The sequence below is a fragment of the Myripristis murdjan genome, chromosome 4, assembly GCF_902150065.1.
Source record: "Myripristis murdjan chromosome 4, fMyrMur1.1, whole genome shotgun sequence".
Classification (NCBI taxonomy): domain Eukaryota; kingdom Metazoa; phylum Chordata; class Actinopteri; order Holocentriformes; family Holocentridae; genus Myripristis; species Myripristis murdjan.
The window spans coordinates 6,935,829-6,960,351 of record NC_043983.1 but is presented as its reverse complement, the minus strand read 5'-3'; the positions used below and the strand labels follow the sequence as shown (position 1 = coordinate 6,960,351).

At 43.8% G+C, this 24,523-nt stretch overlaps 1 protein-coding gene across 3 annotated transcripts in view; it reads left to right on the top strand.

Moving 5' to 3' along the window:
- Positions 1-21,931, top strand: part of adgrl2a (adhesion G protein-coupled receptor L2a) — a 100,679-nt gene extending 78,748 nt beyond the window's left edge. For 2 of the 3 annotated variants that reach the window (XM_030049417.1, XM_030049416.1), the window contains 12 exons: positions 302-485; positions 1,246-1,368; positions 1,964-2,169; positions 2,821-2,994; positions 3,808-4,017; positions 4,950-5,170; positions 5,834-5,900; positions 9,813-9,904; positions 12,613-12,781; positions 13,252-13,380; positions 14,396-14,492; positions 19,404-21,931. In XM_030049417.1, the coding sequence (XP_029905277.1) occupies positions 302-485; positions 1,246-1,368; positions 1,964-2,169; positions 2,821-2,994; positions 3,808-4,017; positions 4,950-5,170; positions 5,834-5,900; positions 9,813-9,904; positions 12,613-12,781; positions 13,252-13,380; positions 14,396-14,492; positions 19,404-20,275 (2,544 nt within the window). In that variant the 3' untranslated portion in view covers positions 20,276-21,931. Of the gene's footprint in view, positions 1-301; positions 486-1,245; positions 1,369-1,963; positions 2,170-2,820; positions 2,995-3,807; positions 4,018-4,949; positions 5,171-5,833; positions 5,901-9,812; positions 9,905-11,302; positions 11,348-11,657; positions 11,685-12,612; positions 12,782-13,251; positions 13,381-14,395; positions 14,493-16,319; positions 16,449-17,281; positions 17,300-19,403 lie in introns of all 3 variants that reach the window. The other variant, XM_030049418.1, reaches the window with a different exon arrangement.
- Positions 21,932-24,523: the final 2,592 nt, after the last annotated feature.

Here is a 24,523-nt window from a genome sequence, read left to right as displayed (position 1 = left end):
ATTTTTAAAAAAATATGCCCAATAGTGTCTTTGTTAACCATTCATACAGTTAACAAAAAAACAATTTACCCCTCCTCTCACATTACGTCCATCATCACAACGAAGCAAGTTGTGGAATGTATTCAACATGCTTCCCTCTATTTAATTTGATTTGCATGTCACTGATTATGCTTGGAAACATTACATGTGTAAACTTAGCTTGTGAACATGAGTTTGTTTTTTTGTGTTTTTTTTTTTTTTTTTGTGACATTTTTCTGCATTACTCAGATGTCTTGTGTGTTTTTGTTCTGGTGGGAAACAGGCCATTGTAGACACAGTGGATAACCTGCTCCGGCCAGAGGCATTGAAGTCCTGGCAAGACATGAACAGCACGGAGCAAACCCACGCAGCCACCATGTTACTGGATACTCTGGAGGAAGGGGCTTTTGTCCTCGCCGACAATCTGATGGAGCCCGCCATTGTCAAAGTTCCCTCAGACAATATAAGTAAGTACAACGGAGTTTGTCGTTAGCAAACAACAGGCGATCCCTGTTGATGCGAGCTCAGTTAATTTGATTACTTTCAATTCACTGAAAGAGTAACTCTGATGGGGAAACAAGGCCGCCACATAAAAAAAGACTTTGTTTCCATAATACGCGTTTAAACCTCGGGGGAACAGAAAAATAAAGCATATTAAGTTTAACGAGTCGTTTACTGACAAAGTGATGAATATCAGACAATTAAATAGACTGGATTCTCTGATTGCGTGTGCTTAGTTTATAAATGTATGCGTCTGGACCTTGTAACTCTATACATTAATGTGAACATTAGCCTGCTGTGGAGTCTTAGAAAAAGTACAAACATTGTTTATCCACTGCCTTCTCCTGCTTTTCCCTTTTTCCTCAGCTATTAGCACACACGAGGGAGGGAAGCTGTTTTTTTTCTCTCTCTCTCTCTCTCTCTTTTTCTCGGCAGTATTTTATTCGAATGCTTTATCTCACAAATCTGATCATTTACTAAGTGTCTCACTGGGATGAAATGATCACCCCGGTGCTGACATTTTGGCTCTAAAAGCAAATTGTTGTCTGCATTCACAGCGCGTTTGAAAAAGATCAGCAAGAGCAGAAAATATTTTCTATTGTTTGCTTTTGTGCCCACGTTCCTAAGTCAGACAGTCTGTAATGACTTGTGTCTCTCGCTTTTCTCTCCTCTTTCTTCCTCCCTTTATTTTCTCTAACCCGTCCTTTGCCTGTGTGCCTCCCCCAGTTCTGGATGTGTACGTCCTCAGCACGGATGGCCAGGTGCAGGATTTCAAGTTTCCACAAGCCAGCAAGGGCGGCATCTCGATCCAGCTGTCAGCCAACACGGTTAAACTCAACAGCCGGAATGGTAAGCTCCTTTAGAACGGAAGAAAGGAGGGAAAAAATGGAAGGATGAAACAAAAGAAAGACATGTAGTAAAGAAGAAAAAAAATCAACAGATAAGCCAACTCGCACACCGTCGCCCCTTTCCCCCTCGCAGAGTGTTTATTCCACGTGCAAGACGTTGTGAAAATGTACGGGGGGGCGGTGTTCAACTTTTTCCTCCGTTCCCGTGTTTGTGAAAAGGTGAAGAGCGTGTCAAACTGGCCTGCCAATGCTGCCTGTCAAAACTGACAATGCAGCGTGATTACTCTGTGGTACTGTTAGTTAGGGAGCACCACAAAGGAGTTGATCCCTAAAACCCCAAACACTGTGATATTGGCCGAGAAATGACAGGCCCCACTTAAAAGTGTTCTGTCTGTCTCTCTGACTCCCTCGCTCTCTCTCTTTAGCTCTCTCTCCCTCTCTGTCTCTCTCTCGCTGTTCCCTTGTTGCATCTCTTGTGCTAATATTTTTACTCTTTTTTTTTCTCTTTTTTTTTATACGTGCATTGCTTGTCTTGTCTGTCTTGGAAGCTTGTTTTTCTCATCCTCTTATGTCTGTCTTTATCCTCCTCTCCGCAGGAGTTGCCAAGCTGGTTTTTGTGCTCTACAGAAATCTGGGCCAGTTTCTCAGCACCGAAAACGCCACCATCAAGATGGCCAACGAGGCTTACGGGCGCAACGTGTCGGTGGCCGTCAATTCTGACATCATCGCCGCTTCAATCAACAAAGAATCCAGCCGCGTGTTCATTAATGACCCAGTGGTTTTTACCCTCGAGCACATTGACGTGAGTCTCCCCGCTGGAGTGAATGGAGAGGTCATATTAAAAAACACCAGGAGGGAGCAGCCAGAGTAGACAGAGATCTGCAATTTGAATTGTAAATGCCTGGCTAGGTCAGTCGGCAGTTTATTTAAGTCACTGAACATCAAATTAAAGGAGTCTTTAGAACCTAAGTGAATTCTTAATGAAAACTAATTCTTTAATCAACATTGGGATATAAATGATACCCATTTTCTTTTATAGTGGGGGAAATTAACTCCTAGATTAGCCATACAATCTAGGATGAAATTACTGGAGCACCAATTATCTTCCGTCTTTTAAAGTTGTCACCAGAGTTCCCAGAGGGCCACGCGTGACTCCATTCTTTATCAGAGAAATTGTGCAATTCCAAAGACATGCCGTCAAACAATTATGCTTCTCTGTTATTAAGGCCTCATATACCCAGCCATGCCTCGGTTGATTTGGCAAGCATGTGCCAAATGAGATACAACATATGAATTGCTTCATAAGAGCTGTGAAGTGAAAAATCCTCATCCATATCAGTGCGGGGAAATACTTTGTATGAGTAGGGGGTAAATGGCCTCTATGTTCTACATGTGCTTCAATTTCAGGCAGTCAATTATTTGGACACTTAACCATATCTCTTGTTATCTGTAGATGGAGCACTACTTCAACTCCAATTGCTCCTTCTGGAATTACTCTGAGAGGAGTATGATGGGCTACTGGTCCACCCAAGGCTGCAAGCTCCTGGACTCCAATAAAACGCACACGACCTGCTCCTGCAGCCACCTCACCAACTTCGCCATCCTCATGGCACACCGGGAAATCTCAGTATGTCGCCTCCATTTTTTATACGAACCTGTGATTTTACTGGTGTTTCCTTTCAAGCTGAGCTGCATTATTTAAGATTTCGCTCACGCCCGTCTGAGCCAAAGCCGAAAGATACCGCGTCCGCTTCTAGCTTACAAGGCCGAAAATGCAAGGTTGCCGTGTTTACGAAGAGGTCCGGAAAATCGCCCGACGTGCACTGCTGCTGCTGCGGTGTGTGGACGGAGCGGCTCTGAGTGATGCAGAACACTGTCAGACTTTCAGCAGCAGCCTCACTTTCCTGTAGGGATTGGCTTGTATACTGTGCGCCATATTGCACCATGACTATTACAATTACTGCCGTGTTCAGATGACAACGAGGACACAATGCAGCACAGTACTGCTGTCTTCATTAGCTGTTCAATTTTGCATAACCATCTGATGGACACATGTCTCAGACTCCCACTCAGCGGCGCAGAGGCATTGCCAAAAAAGACAGGCTCCAGTGTGTGCGATAGTGTAAAGGCAGGTGCACAGAAGGCGATGAAGAGCATATCGTTCCTACGCTTTGTGAAAGTGTGAAGATTTAGAATGTTTCATAATGTCTTTTTTGCAAAGTAAAAAATAAAAATAAATAAAAATGAGATGTTTTTACTCTAGTGGCAGTATTTTGAGCTAAAAGTTTCCCCTCCAATTAGGTGTCTTTTTATCACTTATTGATCCTCCTTATCGGATCGGGGCGTCAGACCTCTGCCTGGCTCGCCGGTTAACAAATGGGCGCGGTGATGTTTCAACCCCCGGACTTTTTCTAAAGCCGCCCCTGTCTTTCGTTTCCAGGGTAAAGACGGCGTGCACGAGCTGCTGCTGACGGTCATCACTCGCGTCGGGATCGTGGTGTCCCTCGTCTGCCTCGCCATCAGCATCTTCACCTTCTGCTTCTTCCGGGGCCTGCAGAGCGACCGCAACACCATCCACAAGAACCTGTGCATCAATCTCTTCATTGCCGAGTTAATATTCCTAATTGGTATCGATATGACGGAACCCAGGGTAAGCGGAAACGATTGCACCCTATTGATTTGGTTTTGATACATTTCACCGTCTCACTTCATCTCCGCTTGCCCCCCCCCTCCAAAAAAAAAGTAAAACAAAGGACCCTTCCGACATGAAATTGATGATACCTGAAGCATTGTTTGTTTCCAGCCTTCTCGCCTTGTCCCCAACATGACGTGTGTGGGACAGCGCCATTAATATAGATTACTAAGAGGCTGTGTCTCCCACTGGACAGGTCTTTTTTCCTTTCTCACTTAAAGGCACAGTTGCTGTCGCTCAGACTGTCCTCAGAAGCTCCGTAGTGTTTCCACATAATCGGATTCCATTATTTCTACTCCGTTTTTTACTAAAGAGTTGAAGCACGATTTTTGGCAAGAATCGGGGTTTGTGTGGCACAGAGAGGTTCCGCATACGGCAAAGGGACTCAGGCTTCAGCTGTTGAGCAGTGTGATTCAAGCGGCCATGCTAAATAGTACAGACGATTAAGCCTACTGATTAACCTTGCTATGCAAGTGCCATTTAAATTTCTTCTGTATCGCTGGAAGGTTAAACCCTCACATCGGCGGAGCCCATGTGGTGACTGAATATTCATTATCTTTTATTAAGAAAGTCTGATACTGTTCAAAAGTTTTTTTTTTTTTTTTTTTTTTTTTTTTCATCAGATGTGTTCAAACGAGAATGAGAAGGGCAGCACTTAACTAAAAGAGTGGTGAATGTATTCTTCTGAGTGGAATTTCATAAGAGACGGGGGATGATATACAAGGCTGAATTAAAAAAGAAAAAAATAAAGGATACCAATTACCTCTTGTCACATTTAGCTCAGATTTGTAGCATGAGTTTACCTCCGAGATTTGCCAAGTATTTTGACGCTATTATCGTGTTGTTCGCTCTTGCTTGTCTTAATCCATCTATCAATTGCTTCATTTCAGATTGGGTGTGCCATCATCGCGGGCATCCTCCATTTCTTTTTCCTGGCTTCCTTCTCTTGGATGTGTCTCGAGGGCGTGCAGCTGTACCTCATGCTCGTCGAGGTCTTTGAGAGCGAATACTCACGGAAAAAGTACTACTACGTGTCCGGATACCTCCTCCCTGCCATCGTGGTCGGTGTCTCCGCAGCAATTGACTACCGGAGCTACGGGACCAAGAAAGCGTGAGTGAAGCCCTCGGATAAATCCTTTGGAAATGCAGAGCGTGAGCCGTGGATGCTGCACTGTGTGGGCTCACCTACTGTGCCTGTGTGTGGCACTTTTTGAAAAGAAATCTGCTCATCATTTCTGCTCGCGCCTTATGTGAATCCCCAGAGACGACACCAAAACATTTGAGCTCCTCTGCCTGGGATGGGCAGCTGTTCAATTTTTTATGTCATTTGAAAGTGGCTGACAGACTCAACACTGTGGTTTCAGGGGGCCGCGGCTACATTAATGCCTCTCTGCTCAAAGACCCTCTTGTGACCTCTTGTTTGTAAATGCTCTCTTAAAGAGAAGAGCACTGTGCAGAAAAAGCCTTTTACGTAGATTAATGGCCATATCTCAGCTAAGACCCAGCCATCAGCCGAGGCTACTTGGGGTCTTCCCTTTGTTTTGTGTAACTGTGTTAATGTTCAACATGCAGAGGAGGTTTCAGAGCACTCCAAGTCGACTGTTGACTAAAAATTATCCTCCTCATGTCATGAGCCAAAGGCCATCTTCTTGACCCGGAATTAATTTTGATATTTGGCTTGAGGAGCCCGTGGATAGGGCTGATATTGCTTTTCTAGGAGGTGTTATTGCCCCAAGCTGAAGTGTGTATTTTTTTTTTTTTTTCTCTCTCATAGGTGCTGGCTAAGTGTGGACAATCACTTCATATGGAGTTTTATAGGACCTGTCACGTTTATCATCATGGTGAGTTGTTTTCCCTTTCCTGAGAACAAAGTTGTATATCGAGACAGAGACGGAGGAAGGGAAGCAGAGAGGGATGAAAGAGATGCAAGACAGAGAGAAAGGAAATGAGATAGCAAAACTGAATAAAAAAAAGAGGGAGTGTGACTTTTCCATGGGTTCTTCTGGCGAGGGCAGGTTATTTTTTGCGGCAAAGGAAGATTTTGATCCGACAAATTCTCTGCGCCTCTCATCATCTGACAAGGATCAGGATTTGATAATGTACTTTCACCTTGCATTTTCGCAACCGCTCCCCTTGAAGTTTCGCGTGGCAGACATTGCCTAATGGCTTTCAAGTCCCACCTTTTGTTATAAAGTAAAAGCTATAAAAATGGCCTCGAGGTGTGCATTCTGCGGCGCCGGAGATGGCACCGTTCGGGTTTATCGCCGCCTTTTTCCCACCCCTGTGTTCGCTTCCTTGTGCGTATGCATGTGTGTGCATGTCCTCCAGTAGTAAATAGCAGATGACAGTGTCAGGGAGAGGAGGAAAGCAAAGGCACCTCTCTGTTTGGTCAAGGACCGTCATGGGTGAAGGACACACAGCATATTATATTGACATATGTGCCATTGAAGCATGCAATTATTTACTGGTCATGACATTATTATCTCCCGCTCCATCAGAGAGGCTCAGAGGAATGAGACCTGGGGGATTTTTACCTCACCACACACACAAAAAAAAAAAAGAAATAGCAGGTGGTATTCCTCAGGCAGATCCTCTCAGTCTACTCTGCCTTGTATTGCTTTGCCCTCGCGCGCACCAAGGGATGAGGAACCATTCCAAACTTGTCTCGCCGCTGTGCGGGGAGGACAAGTAATATTTGTTCAGCGCTGTGTTCATTATCCAGCTTAATGGTTAGTATCTATAGACGCGGTGACCTCTGTTGAGCGTCAAACTGACATTGAAAGCACGCTGGAGAGAAGGGGCGCCCGTGTCAAATCCCAGCAAGGCTCCTGCCTGACCACGATGAGCTTTCGCTGCAAAGATCTAATGCAGCTCTCTGTCTGTGCCGTAATAGAACAAAAAAAAAAAAAAAAAAAAAAGCCCTCTGAGTTGAAAATAATAGCGGACAAGCTAACTTTGTATTAGAAATGCAAACATTTCTCCCTGTCTCGGCGAACGCTCCGTCAGCCACACAGGAATATGTTTTCATTGCCTAAATTGGACCCTCATTGTTTTCCAATCGCGTGTTGGTTCCGTAATGATTTGCATGAAGAATGTGTCTGCGGTGGAGATGATGATCGGGATCCCGGCGGTGATGACCGGAGAGATAGAATCATGACCCTGCGAGGAGCTGATGTATTGTAGCAGAGCTAATGTGCGACACGAATGAGGATTTGCAACGTTGGCTCAGGCGTCGCACGCTGCTTTTGTGTTTGCAACAATTGACAAGAAAAGACAAAGTGCTGCGGAAGGGGGCATCTCGGGGGAACGGGACGGAGCAAGGTTCCCCTGCGCCACCCGTGACCCGGGTTTCTCTGCAAATTGGCTTTGTCCTTGTCAATGAGGGACGGGGAGAGGGAGAGGGAGAGGAATAACAGCACATGAGGAGAGAAAACAGGGGTTCTTATGTCAGACTTCTCTGACACCAGACGCCTCGCTCCTGTCTGGCCACCCAAACCATGTTCACGCCGAGTAGCTTTGCTCTGACCCGAGGTGGTCATGCTCAAAGAAATGTGCTCAGAAAATATGTTGTTTTCTCCTTATTTTTTCCTCTTGTTCTTTTTTTTTTTTTCCTCCTCTTGTTTTTTTTTTTTTTTTTTTCTTCCCACTTCTGGCTGACACAGGTCCCGAAAGCTACACTGAAAGTGGGAGCCGGCGGAATGCACTTTGAGCCCTGTTCTTAGGCAGAGGTTGCCCTGTCTCTGGGCACAGGGGGTATTAGCTCCATGAAGGAGGAACATGGAAGTAATGAGTGGTGGGGGGGAGCCATTAGTATGCTTGAGATGGCTTCAACGCGAGGCCTCCTGGATCATGACACGTCGCGAGCAGTTCTTATCATCCGGACAGCTCCATCTGCACCTTTAATATTTCATCCCCCCCTAGTTCATTCGGAGTTCAGTGTGTACACACACATTCCGCTTCAGAAAAAAGCTTTCTCCCCGGTCCCACTGTGGCGCGGTGCTTCTGCATGGCTTGCAGTGATGATTCAGAGAGGGAGAGACAGAGAGACAGAGTGAGGGATAGAGGCAGGGGCTGCGCCGCTCTTGCAAGGTAACTGGGGGTCCCCCGGGAGGGGCCGAGAAAGCATGTCAGTGGGGGTGGGAACATGTGCCGTGCTGCTAGGTTACTCTAAAGTACTGTGTCCCTCTCCTCTGTCTCATTGGATCCATGTCACCACTCCAGGCTGTGTGAAAGGGATTTTCAAAAGTCCTCACCCTCCTGCCCCACCCCCCCCCTCCTCCTCCACAGCTTCCTCACGGTCTGACTCATGCAGGCGGCTGATAGAAATAATGGCTGATAGCTGCGAAACAAAACATAGCATCAGTGCCGTCTATGATATAAAAGAAGCCGCACAATTTAGGCCCTCCCACCCTCCACCCCGTAGCCCCTTTTTTTTCCAGCCTCCCTCTCCTTTGCTGCCTGGGTTATTGTGAGCGGCTCCACTAGTTGATTGCACGGGGCGGGGTGATGTATTGATCACAGGCAGTCTTTTGATGGCAGTGTGCACTAGAACATAGAGAATTTGTGCTCGAGAGTGAATGGCCACGGTCTGAGTCCAGCTCACAAAAGGGGATTCATTTGCTCCGTGCCCGCACACTGGCAGCGCCTCGCCATTCTCTCCTGCCAATGTTTTGGTGCTCTAAAGATAAAATGATACTATTGAAAAAAGCCTTGAAAATCAATCGAAATGAACAGCGGCGTGCACTTTCTGTTTTTCCTCCCAGCCGTAGGAACAGCATCTAATGCGTTCGGTTAATGCTGTGCTGTATTTATTTATATGCGTTATTCGGTGAACCGCGTGATACTTTGTATTTTCGCTTCGTCATTCAGGCGCGCCGCTGGGGACGCGCAAAAAGTTCAATTTAACATTTCTCTCTTCGACATTCAGGTGTTCCTAGGCATTATTTATACACGCCTAGTTTGCAGCACAAAATCACGCTCGGGTTTTATGTGCCGCGAGTGTGTACGTGCATGATGTGCGAGAAGCCCGTACGCCCCAGAATAAATGTTTTTTTGAAATAAATTATTTGGAGCGGCTCCTTGCTGGTCCATCCAGCGTCTGTGTCTCTAAATCACGGTATTGATTTTTTTTAGGTACTGAATAAATGTTCTGAGAAACAGCGCATAGTATCCTTGTCTCAACCTGATATGTGCCATTGGCTCCCTTAAGATTTAATACATTAAAAATCATGAGAAAGGCATATGAATCTTCTTTCTTTCTTGCTTGCTTTCTCTCTCTCTCTCTCTCTCTCTCTATCCCCCGGAATAAAAAATATACTGTGTTCCCTGAAGCCTTTTGTAGCTGGTTATACCTTATAATATTTCACTATGTGCATAAAATGATATGCAGTTGTTTTGTACAACAAGAGGGTCTCCTATTTCCCCTGCTACTTTTCATTCCCCTCTGACTTTGCCAGACTGTTGCTGTGTGGCTGTTTTTTGTACTGTGATGGGTTTTAATGCATTTCCATGCTCTTATTGATATAGAATGACACTAAATTTGGCGCCAGTCAGCCCGTCTGAGCCCGGCTGGAACGATAGATGTTTATTGGATTAGTCTGTGGACATGCAGGGATTTGAAGGCTCTCCTCTTTTAATACTTATAGACAAATTAACAGTTTTTTTTTTTTTTTTTTTCGCTCTCTCTCTCTGTCTACTATATCTCGAGTCGTACATCTTCATGTATTAACCCTGTTATTACTCTGTTTTGACAGCTGAATCTCATCTTCCTGGTCATCACCATGTACAAAATGGTGAAGCACTCCACCACCCTGAAACCAGACTCCAGCCGACTGGAGAATATAAAGTAAGTAACGCGCCGCTCGCTCCAGACCCCGCATTGTGATGCTTATCGTCGGCGTACCGTTGGCGGTGTCGTCGGCGGTATTCTGCCCAGGAAAAAGTCGCAAAGCGTCGGCTGTTTCACTCTTGTGGTGTATGTTTTTTTGACGCGATAACTTTTGATGAGAAAACGCAGTGCCCCCGCCCCCCGCACCGCTTTCAAGTTGAATTTACTCTCTCCGCCAGACGAGTCTTTGTCAGTGGCATTAGAGTATCTTTCTTTTCCCCCTGTGGTCGAAATTTAAATTGTCCAGACGGAACATTTACTAGAGGAATTCCAATTGACTCCAGAGATCTCGGATTTTACACAGGGGCCGGCGGTTTTCGAACGAGAATTATGGCATGACCGTGCTGTAATGATGACAACATTGACTTTGTGAGCCGTCTTTTTAGCCCTTTGTTGTTTTGCTCCAAGCCACCGGCCGCAGAATTGCATTGGCATGACACACACACATACACACACACCACTGGAAGAAGACTGCGCCTTAACTATGCGCTGTTAGGCTCTGTAGGGTGGGGCGCAGTGCAAGAGCTACCATGTGTGCTTCCCCCCTGGAACAAGTCAAATCTTTTTTTTTTTTTTTTAGTTCCCAGCTTTTTATCCCTGAAAAGAATTCCTTCCCCAGTGCAGCCGCCACCAGCCCGACCACCACCGCACCCCGCTCCCCCCCCTCCGACAAGTTTAGGGTTTCTCGGTAGCCTCAACATTTGCAAAGTGTTTTGCTTTTGGGACGGGGAGCAAATGTTTTCCGAGGCACTGATTAATTGTTTGCGTTCGGGGAAAACAATGTTTATTGCTTCATATTGGAGACTAAATTCCGGGACCTCTTTGCGTATGGGGCGTATATGGTTTTGTTTTTTATTATTTTTCAAGCCAGTTTACACCGTTATGTTCCGTATTTAAACTCTGAGCAGCGGTGCGACTCTTTTTTTTTTTTTCTGTTTGTTTCTCATTTTCCTTAATGAGTGTGTTCAGCAATACAGCACCGCGGTGAGGCTGCAATCAGTCAACAATGGCTTATTTAGCCTTCTTGGTCTAAATAAGCCATTTTTTTGGGGGGGGGGGGGGTTTCGGTCCTGGTCACATTTGTGCTCAAATGCTAAAATTGATTTCTCATTGGCTTGTTTATACAGCATAAATACCCAGTGTATAAATAGCCAGTTTGCTATTTTCCTGTTGTCCTGTTGGTTTTCATGTGTTTTCTGCACCAAAACTGTCCAACCACTGGCCTGGCCTGAACGTCGGGCACAGCGCCAGTGTCATTGCATGTTGCATGTCAAGAGAAAGTTAACCCACAGCATCTCCTTTCTCTTCTCCTACCGTTGTTTTGTCCTCTTCTCTCTGTTCTGTGATCCACACCAGTAATTATCGCGTTTGTGACGGCTACTATAATACAGATTTGCCTGGGTAAGCTTCTCCTATGCACCTCAGATGATTTTTTACCCACATTGTACCACCCACGCATCGCATAAATGCAGATTTCGCCCACAGAGGAAGTGTTTGCTCTGACCGAATGCTTTACACAGAATATTGTAATTGAATCATCAACAGCCAAACACACAACTCTCAGTCCTTGTTAGACCCCTTAATTTCATTGCCTCTCATAATTTCCCCTGGATCAAAGTTGAAGATATCTCACTCAAATGCCGACTAACCCACGCTGTGATGCGTTCTGATCTAATTGTGTTTCTTTTTTCCCGCTTATCATGCTCTCTAGCTATGAAGATAATAAACCGTTTATCAAGTAAGGACATGTTGCCCAGAAGTCTTCTCTTCAGCCTGTAGTTTATTCTCTCCTTGGTTTTTTTTTTTTGTTGTTGTTTTCCTTCCTTCTTTCTTTCTTGTTTTGCTCATTCATTCTCTCCCAAACCTCAGCTCCGAAGCTACTCATCCTCCGTCCTTGTGACCGTCCACCGTCTCCATATCCATCATCCTGTAATCCGGTTTTGTTGTTTTTGTTGTCGTTTGTTGTCGTGTGTTCGGATTTTTAACTCTGACCTCTGCCGGTGTCTGAAGGCTCCGCCGGATCCTTCACACACCAAACGGGGGGGAAACCTTCTTTTCCCTTTAACTTTTTCCACATCTCCCCTAGTTCTCCAGTCCTGGAAGCACACTCACTCACTAGAAAATGAAATTCGAAGAAAATACAATTGTAGTGTATCCGAGTCAAATGGATGATCACATGACTCCCAACGCAGAAATTGTGTCCTGTTTTTTTGAACATGCCGCCCAAAAGCGTTTTCTGATTGTGCCGTAGAAACTGTACTAACCCATTAACCAAACAAACAAACAACAACAAAAAAGGAATTTTCACACAAACATAAAAGGGAAGATTGTCTTGTCATTTTTCACCGAGTTTCTTTTCCTTCCTGTCTGTTTTGATGCCAGGACCTGCATTCAACTTACTCTTGGGGGGGTGGGGGGATGGATGGGAGCAAAGGGGGTGTGGAGTTTGGGGTCTAAAGACACAGCAGCAGGGCGTATGAGTGTTTGTTGACGTCTTGGTGTTTTTCTTTCCCTTGGTTTATTCCGCTTTTTCCTTGGTCGACTCCTCGTGTCGTAGTTTTAGGTGAAAACACACCCCAGTCAGTGTTCTCTGCCCTCTCAGACTCCCGATCCCCTCTCATGCCGTCCTCCGTTTGTCTCTGTGTGTTTTTTTTGCCGTCCTCTAGGTCCTGGGTCATGGGTGCCTTCGCTCTGCTGTGTCTGCTGGGTCTGACGTGGTCCTTCGGTCTCTTCTTCATCAGCGAGTCCTCGGTGGTTATGGCATACCTCTTCACCATATTCAACACCTTCCAAGGAATGTTCATCTTCATCTTCCATTGCCTTCTCCAGAAAAAAGTGAGTTTGCTGTCATCCCTCGTGATTTTTCAGACTGACTTTTGCTTGAACACGTTCTGTGCTATTGAAAATATCATTTATTTATTTACTCATGCGTTGGTTTCTGCTTGGTGCTGTTGTGTTATGTTGTATCTTAACATTTATTCCCCTTTTATGCATTTCACACTTAATTTTTCAGTTGTTTTCATGAAGCACTTTGTAACCTTGTTTTGAAAAGTGCTCTCCAAACAAAGTTCATTATTATCCCCCCGCGCTCTGCGCAAAGACTGTGATTGTCTGGTCAAGGTTAAAAGGGAGTGTTTGTCTCATCAGGATCAGAATATGAGCAGAGAAGGCCGAGCTGCAGCATGCCGAATTCACCGAGCGCCACGCGCTGATATAAAGAACAAACATAGGCTTGCCTGAAGATCTCGGCTAAGTCATATGAAAAAGTCAACATTGTATGTAAACAGTGCCGTTTGCTCACGCAGGTCCGCAAAGAGTACAGCAAGTGCTTCCGCCACACGTACTGCTGCAGAGGGTTGCCGACCGAAAGCTCGCACAATTCTGCAAAAACTTCCACGACGAGGACCAGTGCTCGCTACTCCTCTGGTACACAGGTAGACCAGCACGCTCACACAGTCAAAGGCTCACCCAGACGCTGCTGCACAGTCACTGCCCTGACGCTGTAGGACTCGATTTAATGCAGCAAAATGAAACAGCATTTTGCCAAGTAATGTCTTTGTCAGCATTGTAAAGTGCTACTTCGTCCAGTGTACACGTGCGCAGCAACTGCTTCTAATTCCCGCTGTGTTTCATCAGTCCAGGAGTGCATTCTCCCTGAGAGGAACACAGAGACAATGACATTGATTTCTCTTTGAATTAAGGACTTGTAGTCTGCTCCAATGTGTAATTCACAGTCAGATCATTTATTAAGAATGCCAAAGTTGAACCAATTAGACATGCAGATACTAGTACTTTTTGGTTGAAGCAGATAGACGCTGCAAAAAACTGCAGAGTTTGCATTTTTAGCTACATAGGTAGATCAAGAGACACAAGCATTATCCCACATTTTACAAGCAGCATCTGCTGTACTGCATGAGTACCTTTTTTCTGCTCTACCCCCCTTAGCACTTGCTTTTATCTTTTTTTCTCACTAACGTCATGTGCATGGGAAATAGTACTGCACTATTTTAAGAGCATCGCAAGCACATTTTACTGTGGGGAAAGCCAAAATAGCAAAAAAAAAAAAAAGAAAGAAAAAGAAATTGCTATATTCCCTTATTATTAAAGGCAAACAGACCTTAGTAGACAATACCTCCAGATGCACCGTGCCTATGTGGAAACATCCCTGTCATATTGGATTCCGAGTTACCTTCAAACCCTATGCAAGGCACGACCAGAGCTGAAGTGCAAAAGCAGTCCCTTTGAAAAGTGAACTTAAATAAAATTAGTTTTGAAGGTTACGCACAGTGGAAATGAGCGCTCCAGCTCCACTTGCCTCACTCTATCATAGTGGGCAAGTGCAGAGTGATCAGGTCTATACTTTGTATATAGAAAACTTAATGAAAGTTGATCTGAGAGATGAAAGGGCTTGTTTAAAGTCCTAATGACTGTCCCTTGTTGACCTGACAGAGTCGTATCAGGAGAATGTGGAATGACACCGTAAGAAAGCAATCTGAGTCCTCCTTTATCTCAGGTGACATCAACAGCACCTCCACCCTTAACCAAGGTCAGTCTCACACCTCATCTCTCCTCACATGCACACATATGCACACATTTCATCATCGAGCTAAAAATACCTCCTTCAAGTTCCAATGATTTCACACAGCTATCGAGGGCCCTACTCTGGGAATTGTAATAAATGCTCTAAGCTTGAAAAGACAGAGCAGTGCGCTAAGAAAAAAAAAAAAAAAAAAAAATCTAGGCCTAGTCTAGTCTCCCTGTTCTGCCAGCAAAGGATTACGAAAATCCATCCTCAAATACTCTATGCGCTGCCATTCTGGCCGGTAACGTCAGTCACAAATTGGGGCAAGGCTAAAACTTTTTTTTTTTTTTTTTTTTTTTTTTTTTTCTCTTTAAGCGCTGGCCGTCTAAAGTTCATACCCTTGCTCAGGGGGAAACATGGACAAAAATGAAAACAGTAAAAACAAAATAGATTTATTTTAGAAAAATCTGGGCAGCCTTAACACGCAGGGGCCACTTATAAGGTGACCTCCGCTACTTCATCGTGGGGATTCAGGAGGGTGGAAAAAAACCCGTCATTTATTATTTAGGTCCAGCACAAATATGATGATGAGAAGATGATGTTCAACTCTGGCTGACCCGGAGTGCTTAGTGTGTTGTTCGGCTTTCTGCTCCTTCTGAAATGGCTTTCCAAGCATGCGAGGGAAAAGGGGTTACGCTGAGGTATTCTGACTTCACCCGTCCTCCTCCCCCCCCCCCCCGCCCCGCCTCTGCGGATCTCCACCCGCACTTTCTTTTTTGCTGCCACTTGCCAATAGATCAAACATTACACCTAAGGTGTCGAAGCACATTTTGACCGGTCAGTAAAAATATAGAGGAGTGATTTTTTAATTAATTTTTTTTAAATTTTTTTTAACCATTCCAGGTTGGGTATTGATCACTCAGGGTTAGTTATCCGTGAGCAGAGAGCACTATGGCGGGGCTCGGCCTCCTGGAAGTACTTCCCTGTCATTAAAAACATCCTGGGAGACTTCCTGACATCACAGATGGCATTTAACACGGGTGATAAATGGCACTAGAAGTACCCCAAGTCTTTAATACACACTAGGAGCTGTAAAAAAAAAAAAAAAAAAAAAAAAAAAAAAAACAAGGAGAAAAAAAAACACTTGAAGGCAGATGAGGTTTGGAAAAAAAAAAAAACAGGCCAGCTTTTTGTCTAATTAAATAATGCGATGCCCAAACTTTCTGCGGTCTGTTATGGGTGGAATTTAATGTTCCGACCTGGTGAAAATGATAAACTTTTGCACAATGGCAGAAAGGCTTGAGCAGGCTGTTTTGAGGAATGCTATTTATTCAGAATAATAAGTAAACATGAGCAATGATGACAGGATGCAATAATGAGCACAGTGGGTTTAAATTAGACCGCCTTGAGGATTTGGGGAATTCTGACTGACTCACTTTCTGCAAACAACAAAAATAGTTGACAAAGCTGAAAAATCAGCAAAGAAGTTGGATGCAGTTGTTTGCATAATAGATAACAGACAATTTATCGACAGTGGACACGCGAGTGAGGCCAGACAAAGCTGGACCTTTTCGCCGCATGCAGAAGGAGCTGACGGCTTGCATTTCCCCTCGCTGCCTCAGTCACCTTATTCTGCATTTTCGACTTCAAAACAAGCACTCTGTTTTTTTATGACGTTTTGGCAGCGGCCCCGGACGTCACCGCATCCCTCAAAAGACAAACTCAATGCTTTCAATTAAAAAAAACCCTACTCTGAAATTTTCCTCTCTTGCTTTTCTCCATGAGACACTGCATTCACTGTCCGCCGAGCGCTCCAGACTGATCACCTCTTCTTCTGTCTTGCCACTCCAGGAATGACGGGAAATTATCTACTAACAAATCCTCTTCTTCGACCACAAGGCACTAACAACCCTTATAACACCTTACTGGCCGAGACAGTCGTATGTAACACCCCCACGGCTCCAGTGTTTAACTCGCCAGGTGTGCTTACTTAACACTTTCACCTACATTCAGGCCTCTCTGTCTCTCCCTTTCTCTCTGTCTTCCTTTCTTTCTTGCTTTCTGTCTTTCTTTCTTTCTTTCCTCTTTTGTCACTGAAGTTTACTGCAGGCCTTATCAAGAGCAGAATGTTCTGGAGTATCGCCTTTCCTTCTGAATCATTGTCTCCCAAATGGTTGATAAATACAGCGTGCGTGTTTGTGTGTGAGAGTGTGTGTGTGTGGACGTGTGTGAGGGCGCACACGTGTTCGCATGTACGAGAGAGAATCTTGCGATTCATCATGATCCGCCCTCTCTCTGTTCTCATATTTCTCATGTTTCCCTTATCCAAACTCAGTGCCGAATGGGACATAATGATTAAGCTGGGAACGAGATACTACAAATTCTGCCTTGAGATAGTGTAAACCGTGCCGCAGACCCCAAGCTGTAGTCTAAATTGCATGATTATTTATGCTCCTGAATTTATCATGATCTGAAAGTGCAATTTGTTATTTTTTGTGTGTTTTAGAGGGAGCTTTCCCTTTAAGCATGTTCGTTACAGTGCAAGCAAAAATTAATCATATCAGTCTCTTAATGCAGCTTTTGCATTAAGTCCTATTTAAAAAAAAAAAAAAAAAAAGAGATATTTGGAGAAAAAATTGGTGCATACAAACTTAAAAAAAAATCACTATATCTCAATTGCACATGGCATTTATTAGCAATTATAATTTCATACTGTAGAGATTGTGCTGTGATTGTGTGTGCTATTCTGTTTTTGGAAATTGAAATGGCATCTTCTGTTATGTTTTCTGCTTTTCCCTTGTGCTTCCCTCTAGTGACCTACAGAGAGACAAGTATGGGAGTAAAACTTAACTTTGCCTATCAAATGTAAATTTTTTTCAGCATGCTTATTAAAAACAACCAAAAACCCTGGCACAATCACTGGTTTACTTTAGGTCATTAACACACACTCAGTGAGCAAGCGGTTCACAAAATTATCCACCCAAATTCTACTCGAATCCGACAAAAAGAATTTAAAAAAAAAAAAGAATAAAAAATGAAAAATCCTTTTTTGATTTGATTGATTTCAGATTCCTTTAGTGATCCTCGCTATCTGACAGCTTTATCGCAAATGCCACTTACTCTGCTTCTCTCTCTTCTGCTTAGTTTGTGATTTAACAGACCAAAAATGTGTTGCTTTTTTCCCAGCAGAAAGGAATATTTATTAGAGGAGAGGGCTGTTGTTTTTTCTTTCTTTGTTTTTTTTCTCTCTCTCTCTCTCTCTTTTTTTTTTTTTCTTCTCCTCCTAAAATGTCCGTCCCCCCCCTGTGGCATTCAGCAGTCTCAGTGTCCAGTAGTATTCCCCTCACATCTGTCCTAGGCTTTCTAGACAACACCTGTCTGGCCACGAAATTGCCTCCTAGCATGCATAAACAAAACACATGGACGTCATGGCAGCAGCTGTTTAATTTTCCCTCGTTCTCCTCCTTTACTTTCTTGTCATTTCCTTTTTCCTCTCATCTCGGGCGAGCTCTGTGATGTCGACACTTTTTACATGTCGCCAGCGTGTCTGCGGATCACAGTCACTCCAGTTATCTGGACCACAGCATGCGTCGCATCGAAATATCCCCATTAATCTCCATCTTTGTTTTGTTTTTTTTTTTCCCTCTTGCATTTGTTGTTGTGCAAGCAACCGTGTTCGCCGTGGCTGGTGCACAGCTTTCCTTTCTTCCCCCAGTTTTCTCACACTCTCCCAGTCGTGGCACAACTAATACTCTTTTCGCTGCTGATTTCCATGACCCCCATGCTTAGAGAAATTCCTAACATGACTGCGTCTGACCTCTGCAGCGGCTCTGTTATTCTTGAGCTGTTCTGCTAGTGACCGGGGTCTCACTGGGAACTGTCACTGTGACGGATGCCAAGCGCCGGGCTGTGGGCAAGCTCTGACCTTTGCCAGCTTTGGGTACACAAGCTGCCAACTAATGGAAAGAAAGTGTACCACCGTAAACACGAGTATATCTCCACTCAATTAAAGCCCCCCTTTCCCCTCTCTCTTAAAACAAAGCAGACCCAAATGCTGTTGGCATTTAATTCTAAGGAGAAAAAAAGCTCTTTAATGCTTGTTGATTTAATTTGCTGAACCCTTGCTCTTACTAAGTTGCAGAGTTTTACTTTACTTTTTGTTGTTCCTTTGAGTGATTCTTCTTCATCATGTTACAATAAATCATTTTACTTTCTTTTGTACATCAGCTGCTCTTAGACCAGATAGCCTGAGCAGACAGACATGATGTGAGTTGTCCAAAGTGAGTCTTTTCACCTGCTGTGTGTGGTGATGTGGGAGTGCTGCTTGTGGGCCCCCGTCCCTCCCCCTCTCGTAGTGAGAACAAAGATGGCTGTCCCATGTTGATACATGACTCCTCTCCCTCGCTGTCTGTGTCATCTTTTCCCATCGCTGTCTTTTTTTCTTTCCCTCAACACATCAAACCAATTAGTTGCTAGAAAACCTGTCGATGTCTTAGCTTGCCCGTTTGTGGCTACATACCTGTGAACATATACTTTTGCTGTGTGTATTGTGATGGTCATTAATGTTTGAGTTTGTCTCTTAATGTTGTTTGGGATCACTTTCAAGGCTCTGTCACTGGTGTGGCAGAGTCAGGCGCACAATGTTCTTCTTCTATCAAACGATTTTACAATGGGAAAGTCCAAAGTTATTCCCATAGAGGAGAAAGTAAAATGATTTCTCATTGTGTGTAATGCATGCATACGCTGTATGTTCTCTAACAATTGTGCCTAACTGCAGCAGTGGCATGGCTTAACTTGACTTGAGTTTTTTCGTGTGAAACTGCATCCTAAACAGCATTAAACTTTTTATTTTACTTATTTATTTAAGTTCTTTTCCACATGGTCTTTTTGGTGGTGACTAATGTAAAATCCCCTCACATGTCTCTCTTTTTCCAGGGCACTCACTGAACAATGTGGTGAGGGATACAAGTGCAATGGATACTCTACCGCTAAATGGTAACTTTAACAATAGCTACTCGCTCCGCAATGGGGACTTTGGCGACAGTGTGCAGGTCGTGGACTGCGGCCTCAGTCTGGACGACGCTGCCTTCGAGAAAATGATCATCTCCGAGCTGGTACACAACAACCTGCGTGCCTGTAACAAAAGCCACCAACAGCAACACCACCACCACCACCAACAGCAACAGCAGCAGCACCCCAGTTTACACCATCAGCCCCACCACCAGCAGCCACAGCAATACCACCATCACCACCACACGGAGCGGGCTCCGCCTAAGGTGACGGTGGTGGGCGGCAGCAGCAGCGAAGACGACGCGATCGTTGCCGATGCCTCGTCTTTGGTGCACATGGGCGACACGGCGGGCTTGGAGCTGCACCATCAGCAGGAGCTGGAGGCTCCGCTCATCCCCCAGCGGACTCACTCGCTTCTGTACGCGCCCCAGAAGAAGGTGCGGACCGATGGGGGAGTGGAGAGCTTTGTCAGCCAGCTGACAGCCACCGACCCTGACGACAGCCTGCAGTCCCCAAATAGAGACTCCTTGTACACTAGTATGCCTAATCTGAGGGACTCTCCTTTCCCCGAGAGCAGCCCCGATGTGGTGGAGGACCTGTCCCCCTCCAACCGGAGCGAGAACGAGGACGTTTACTACAAGAGCATGCCTAACTTAGGGGCTGGCCACCAGCTCCAAGCCTATTACCAGATCAGCCGAGGGAACAGTGATGGTTACATTATTCCTATCACTAAGGAGGGCTGTATCCCTGAAGGAGACGTGCGGGAAGGACAGATGCAGTTAGTGACAAGCCTTTAAATGTATTTGAATCATCCCCAAACTCCTCTTCCTCCTCCTCCTCCTCCTCTGCAGCCCTGACCTCTTGGAGGACACGCTCCGAGAGACACCAGGGAAGCGTTTATTTTATTTTTGAAGAGAGCCTGGAAGCCCGTCACACACGCTAGCCAACTCCAAGCCTCCTCTACCCCTCATACCCCCCCCCCCTCCCCGAAACATGCCACTCCTCCTGCCTTTTTTCTTTTTTCTTTTCTTTTTTTTTTTTTCCTGCAGACCAAGGGACTTGGTGCACAGCGATGGCAGTGCAAAGTTTAAAGAGACTGTACATAAAATGCAGAGTCAAATTTCAATTTTAAGAGACAAGCCAACTATGTATTTAAATGTGCTGCTGCTGTTGAATTATTGAGAAAACATTAAGGTATAAAAATAAAAAAAATAAAAAAAAAAAAACCAAAAAAATAAATAAAAATTAAAAATATTACCGGCTACATCAGATCAACAGTTTACCAGTCAGAAGGTTGTACATACACTCCCCAACATCCTCGTCGAAGCCTGTTTTGTATTGTATACAAAATGCCACCCTTGGACCAGGATACGGACTATGTTTGTTTGTAAGATGTTCCTAATCAGACTGTTATAATAGGAATATAAGGTCCTGGTTGCCCAGAGTTGCTCCCTATCACCGTGAAGTTTGGATTGTATAACCACTAGCAATCAAGCCCCTGGCCTTATATTTTCTCAATTGTACATTGAACTGTTGTCAAGGAAAATGGCTAAAATATATATTTTGTTGTATTGCTAGTGTAAAATAAAAAATCATGGGAAACAGTAAATATTAAGAAGCATTTTAATTGAAAACTTTAACATTTGAGAGACTATTGTGTAAAAGTTGCACATATGTTATACGATGTGTTTATGGTTCCAACACTTCATTCATGGTAGTATGAACTTAAAGGCTGATGATAACGAGGAGGATCCAACAAATTTACAAGATGCATATTCACTTTTTCCACTTGTGAACAGTGTTTTTTGCTTAATGAGTTCCACTGATACCGCCCATTGAGATGTGTTGATTTGATTTTGGCCAAAGTGGCATTACTTTAGTAGAGCGGGCGTACAAAACCCCCAGTTAAAGACATTTATGCATTGCACAGTTTTTTTGTGTAATCCTGAATGAACTAGTCATGGCAGAGTAACGGGCGAGCGTAACCGAAGTGAAACCAACTTTTGACAATAAAGTTTCTATTCATCATAAATGTAGTTCTTCCGCCTGGGTTTAGACATTTTATTTATTGAAATATTTCCAAAAAAAAAAAAAAAAAATGAATGGGAAAATGTGTGAATATTTTCCAGCACTGGTATACATGCCGTACTGTAGCTCATGTTTTTATGTAAACATGTTAAGGGGCTCATCACTAAAGACTGATGTAAAGTTCAACACTTGTTTAACAAATAAAATAAATGTGAGATTTTTTGTCAGATGCCAGTCGCTTTTTTAATGGTTTGCTTTTTTTTTTTTTTTGGTACTATTTGAGAAAATAGGTTGGATTATTTTGCTATGGACAAAATACACTTTTGACTCAGGTTCTAAGTAAGTTCCAAGCACCTTGGAAGGTAAATCGGTGAATCTGTTTTTTAGGGAATTTCTTTGGTTTCTGTTTTGCTTTTGCTTTTTTACATTTTTTTTTTCCTCTCTCAGTGCAGAGTAGACGGAGCTCATTTCACCGTATGTGTTAGAGAAGCCAAATCTTTCCATGTGATTCAAAGATGAGAAACTCAGGTAGGAAAATTACATTGTAAATGTTCCTCTGTGTGGTTGTAACACTCCAATAAAGGCTCAGAAATTACACTGGTTCACAGCATTGTCCGCTTAGTATATTATTGAATGAAGCACCACTTGTGGCACCATTTTAAAAAGCCCGGTAATGCAAAAATGCAAAAAAAAAAGAAAAAAAGAAAAAAAGAAATTGTCCTAACAAGGGTTCAGTGTTACACGTTGTCGTCTGGAGAAATACATCCTACATAATATGCACATTATGCCACATATTTGTTCCAATTAATGTCTGCTGCTGCTGACGACCGCAGTGGGCTCGTGCACCATTTATGCCTCAGGTACCGCTAATTTATGAAGCATTTTAAGATAACACTAGCTTAGGCAGAGTGACAGCTCTCTGCAGGGAGGCTGGAAATTGCACTGTTTACCATTTGGCATTGAAGGAAATGACTCAGAACTCAGCAAAGACGCTCTTTCTGTCAGAGCCAATGCACATATTGCTGTGTGGGCTGCGTGTTGTTCTGACTTTTTGTACAATTGAGCATGTGACATTTTGCGCAATTATCTGAGGGTACAAATTGTCATAGGAAAAATTATTTATTTATTTTTCTGATCTACTGTACAGACACCTAAAATGTCAGTTGTGAATCAAATTTTGTGGTGATTGTTGACTGCTCAAATGGCAGACATAATGATGTGCATAATAATGTAACAAAATCATATTAATTTGGATCGTGCGTTGTGAAAATCTAGCCCTGCTTTGTCTCTCTATGAGAAATGGTTCAATAGCAGAGTTTTTTTTTTTTTCTTTCCTTTCTTAAACATGTCTATTTGGCAGCAACATATTTTGAGACACAGGCTTTCTCTGTCTGGCCATGCATGGTTTCTTAGCATGTATAAAAGAAGAGTAAATGCATTTTAACAAATAATCTTTAAGGGTCTGGAGATAAAGAAGGTCTTGTAGTGTTTTTTTTTTTTTTTCTTGTTTCCATCTAGAAGCTGCTACAGCATCACTGAAGTTAAAAAAAAAAAAAGAAGCAATGTCTAAATGTCAAAAGTTATACTACCCTGCAAGTTTATCTTTGTTCAGTGTTGTCATGAGCATAAATCACTCCTGCAGTCACTCCTCACCAGCATTTTCTGTTTACCTGAAATGTAAAAGTCAACTCTCTTGTGCACGACTGTTTCTAAACTGTAGGAAAAGTCCACGCTTAAACGGCACAATCTCACATTTAGCTACGGGGAGAGTGGGTAGTGGCTCATGTCGACTATGGGTAAACAAATAATATAGTCAGCCCTTTCCTCACCTCTCCCACTTACTGCAGTTTGTTTATCCTTGCATAGTGACCTTAGAGGCAGATAAGCTTGACTGGTAAGCAGGTTTATTTTCATTATTAAGGACAGGGAAATATGATCTTGGATTAGCTATTTGTCTATGACAGGGAATGTGGACTCGGCATCCTCTGTAGCTTTGCGTGTGGCCTTCTCACCGTGTAAAAGCCTCCCTAATTCCCCCTCCCTCGCTCTGGGAGAGACTCGCCCTTTGTCAAACATTGATTCAGAAGTAGGCCAGGAGCCGAGGGGCGCAGAGCTTGGTTGCTCCCACCGAGGAGTGGATCAGCCCCAGGAAACCGAGGTAGAGAGAATACTGTCAGCAGAATCGAGGTGAAACTGCTAAAGACGGATGAGCTATTGACTTTTTACAGGCAGGAGACTAAAGTGTGACCAAACATGGATATTTGTGATTGTCGAATCACGGCTAATATTGATGATCCAAGGAATACCGTAGGACATGATGCAATTGGATGAAAGAGATTTTCCTGTTGATGAGAGATTGTGGGTTTTCTTCCCGATTGGGTTATCACACTGAAGCCCTCCCAGATTCTTTTTTTTTTTTTTTTTTTCTGTGTTCTCTCTGGGAAAACATGAAAAAAAGAAAAAAAAAAATATGAGGCCTTTCCAAGGAGCTGGTGTTATTTTTGGTCACATGGTGAATTAATAAACATTTAATTAAACTGATCATCTGTTTAGGATCAACTGTGACGAGCCTCATCAGCTTGGAAAAAAAATGGTTTATGTGCTTTCTTTAATTACAATCCATCACTGCTTCCACTGTGTTGAAGTCTCAAGGAGCTGCTTTCCTGATGTCATCCAGCGTGAATGAGGAGGTGCCTTTCGAACTCTGCATCTCCACCTTAAGCAAACAAAGAGAGAGACTTGGCAACGTGTTTATGCACACTCTCGAAGGCTCTTGAACTTAGAAACAAACACAGAGGGTTAAAACAGGTCCTTGCTTGATGTTGGAAGCCCTAATAGAATGTCTGTTTTAAATGCGAGTCTGCATTCATGTACTTTTTCAAAGCACATTGATTTCAAGCATTTGGGTGTTTCCGTGAGGTTATCAAAAGCCACCGCTATAGCGACTGCTCCAGCAACTCTTTCTATGAGCCGAGCGCCAATTATAGATGCCATCAACTCTCCGGATGAAAGTGCTT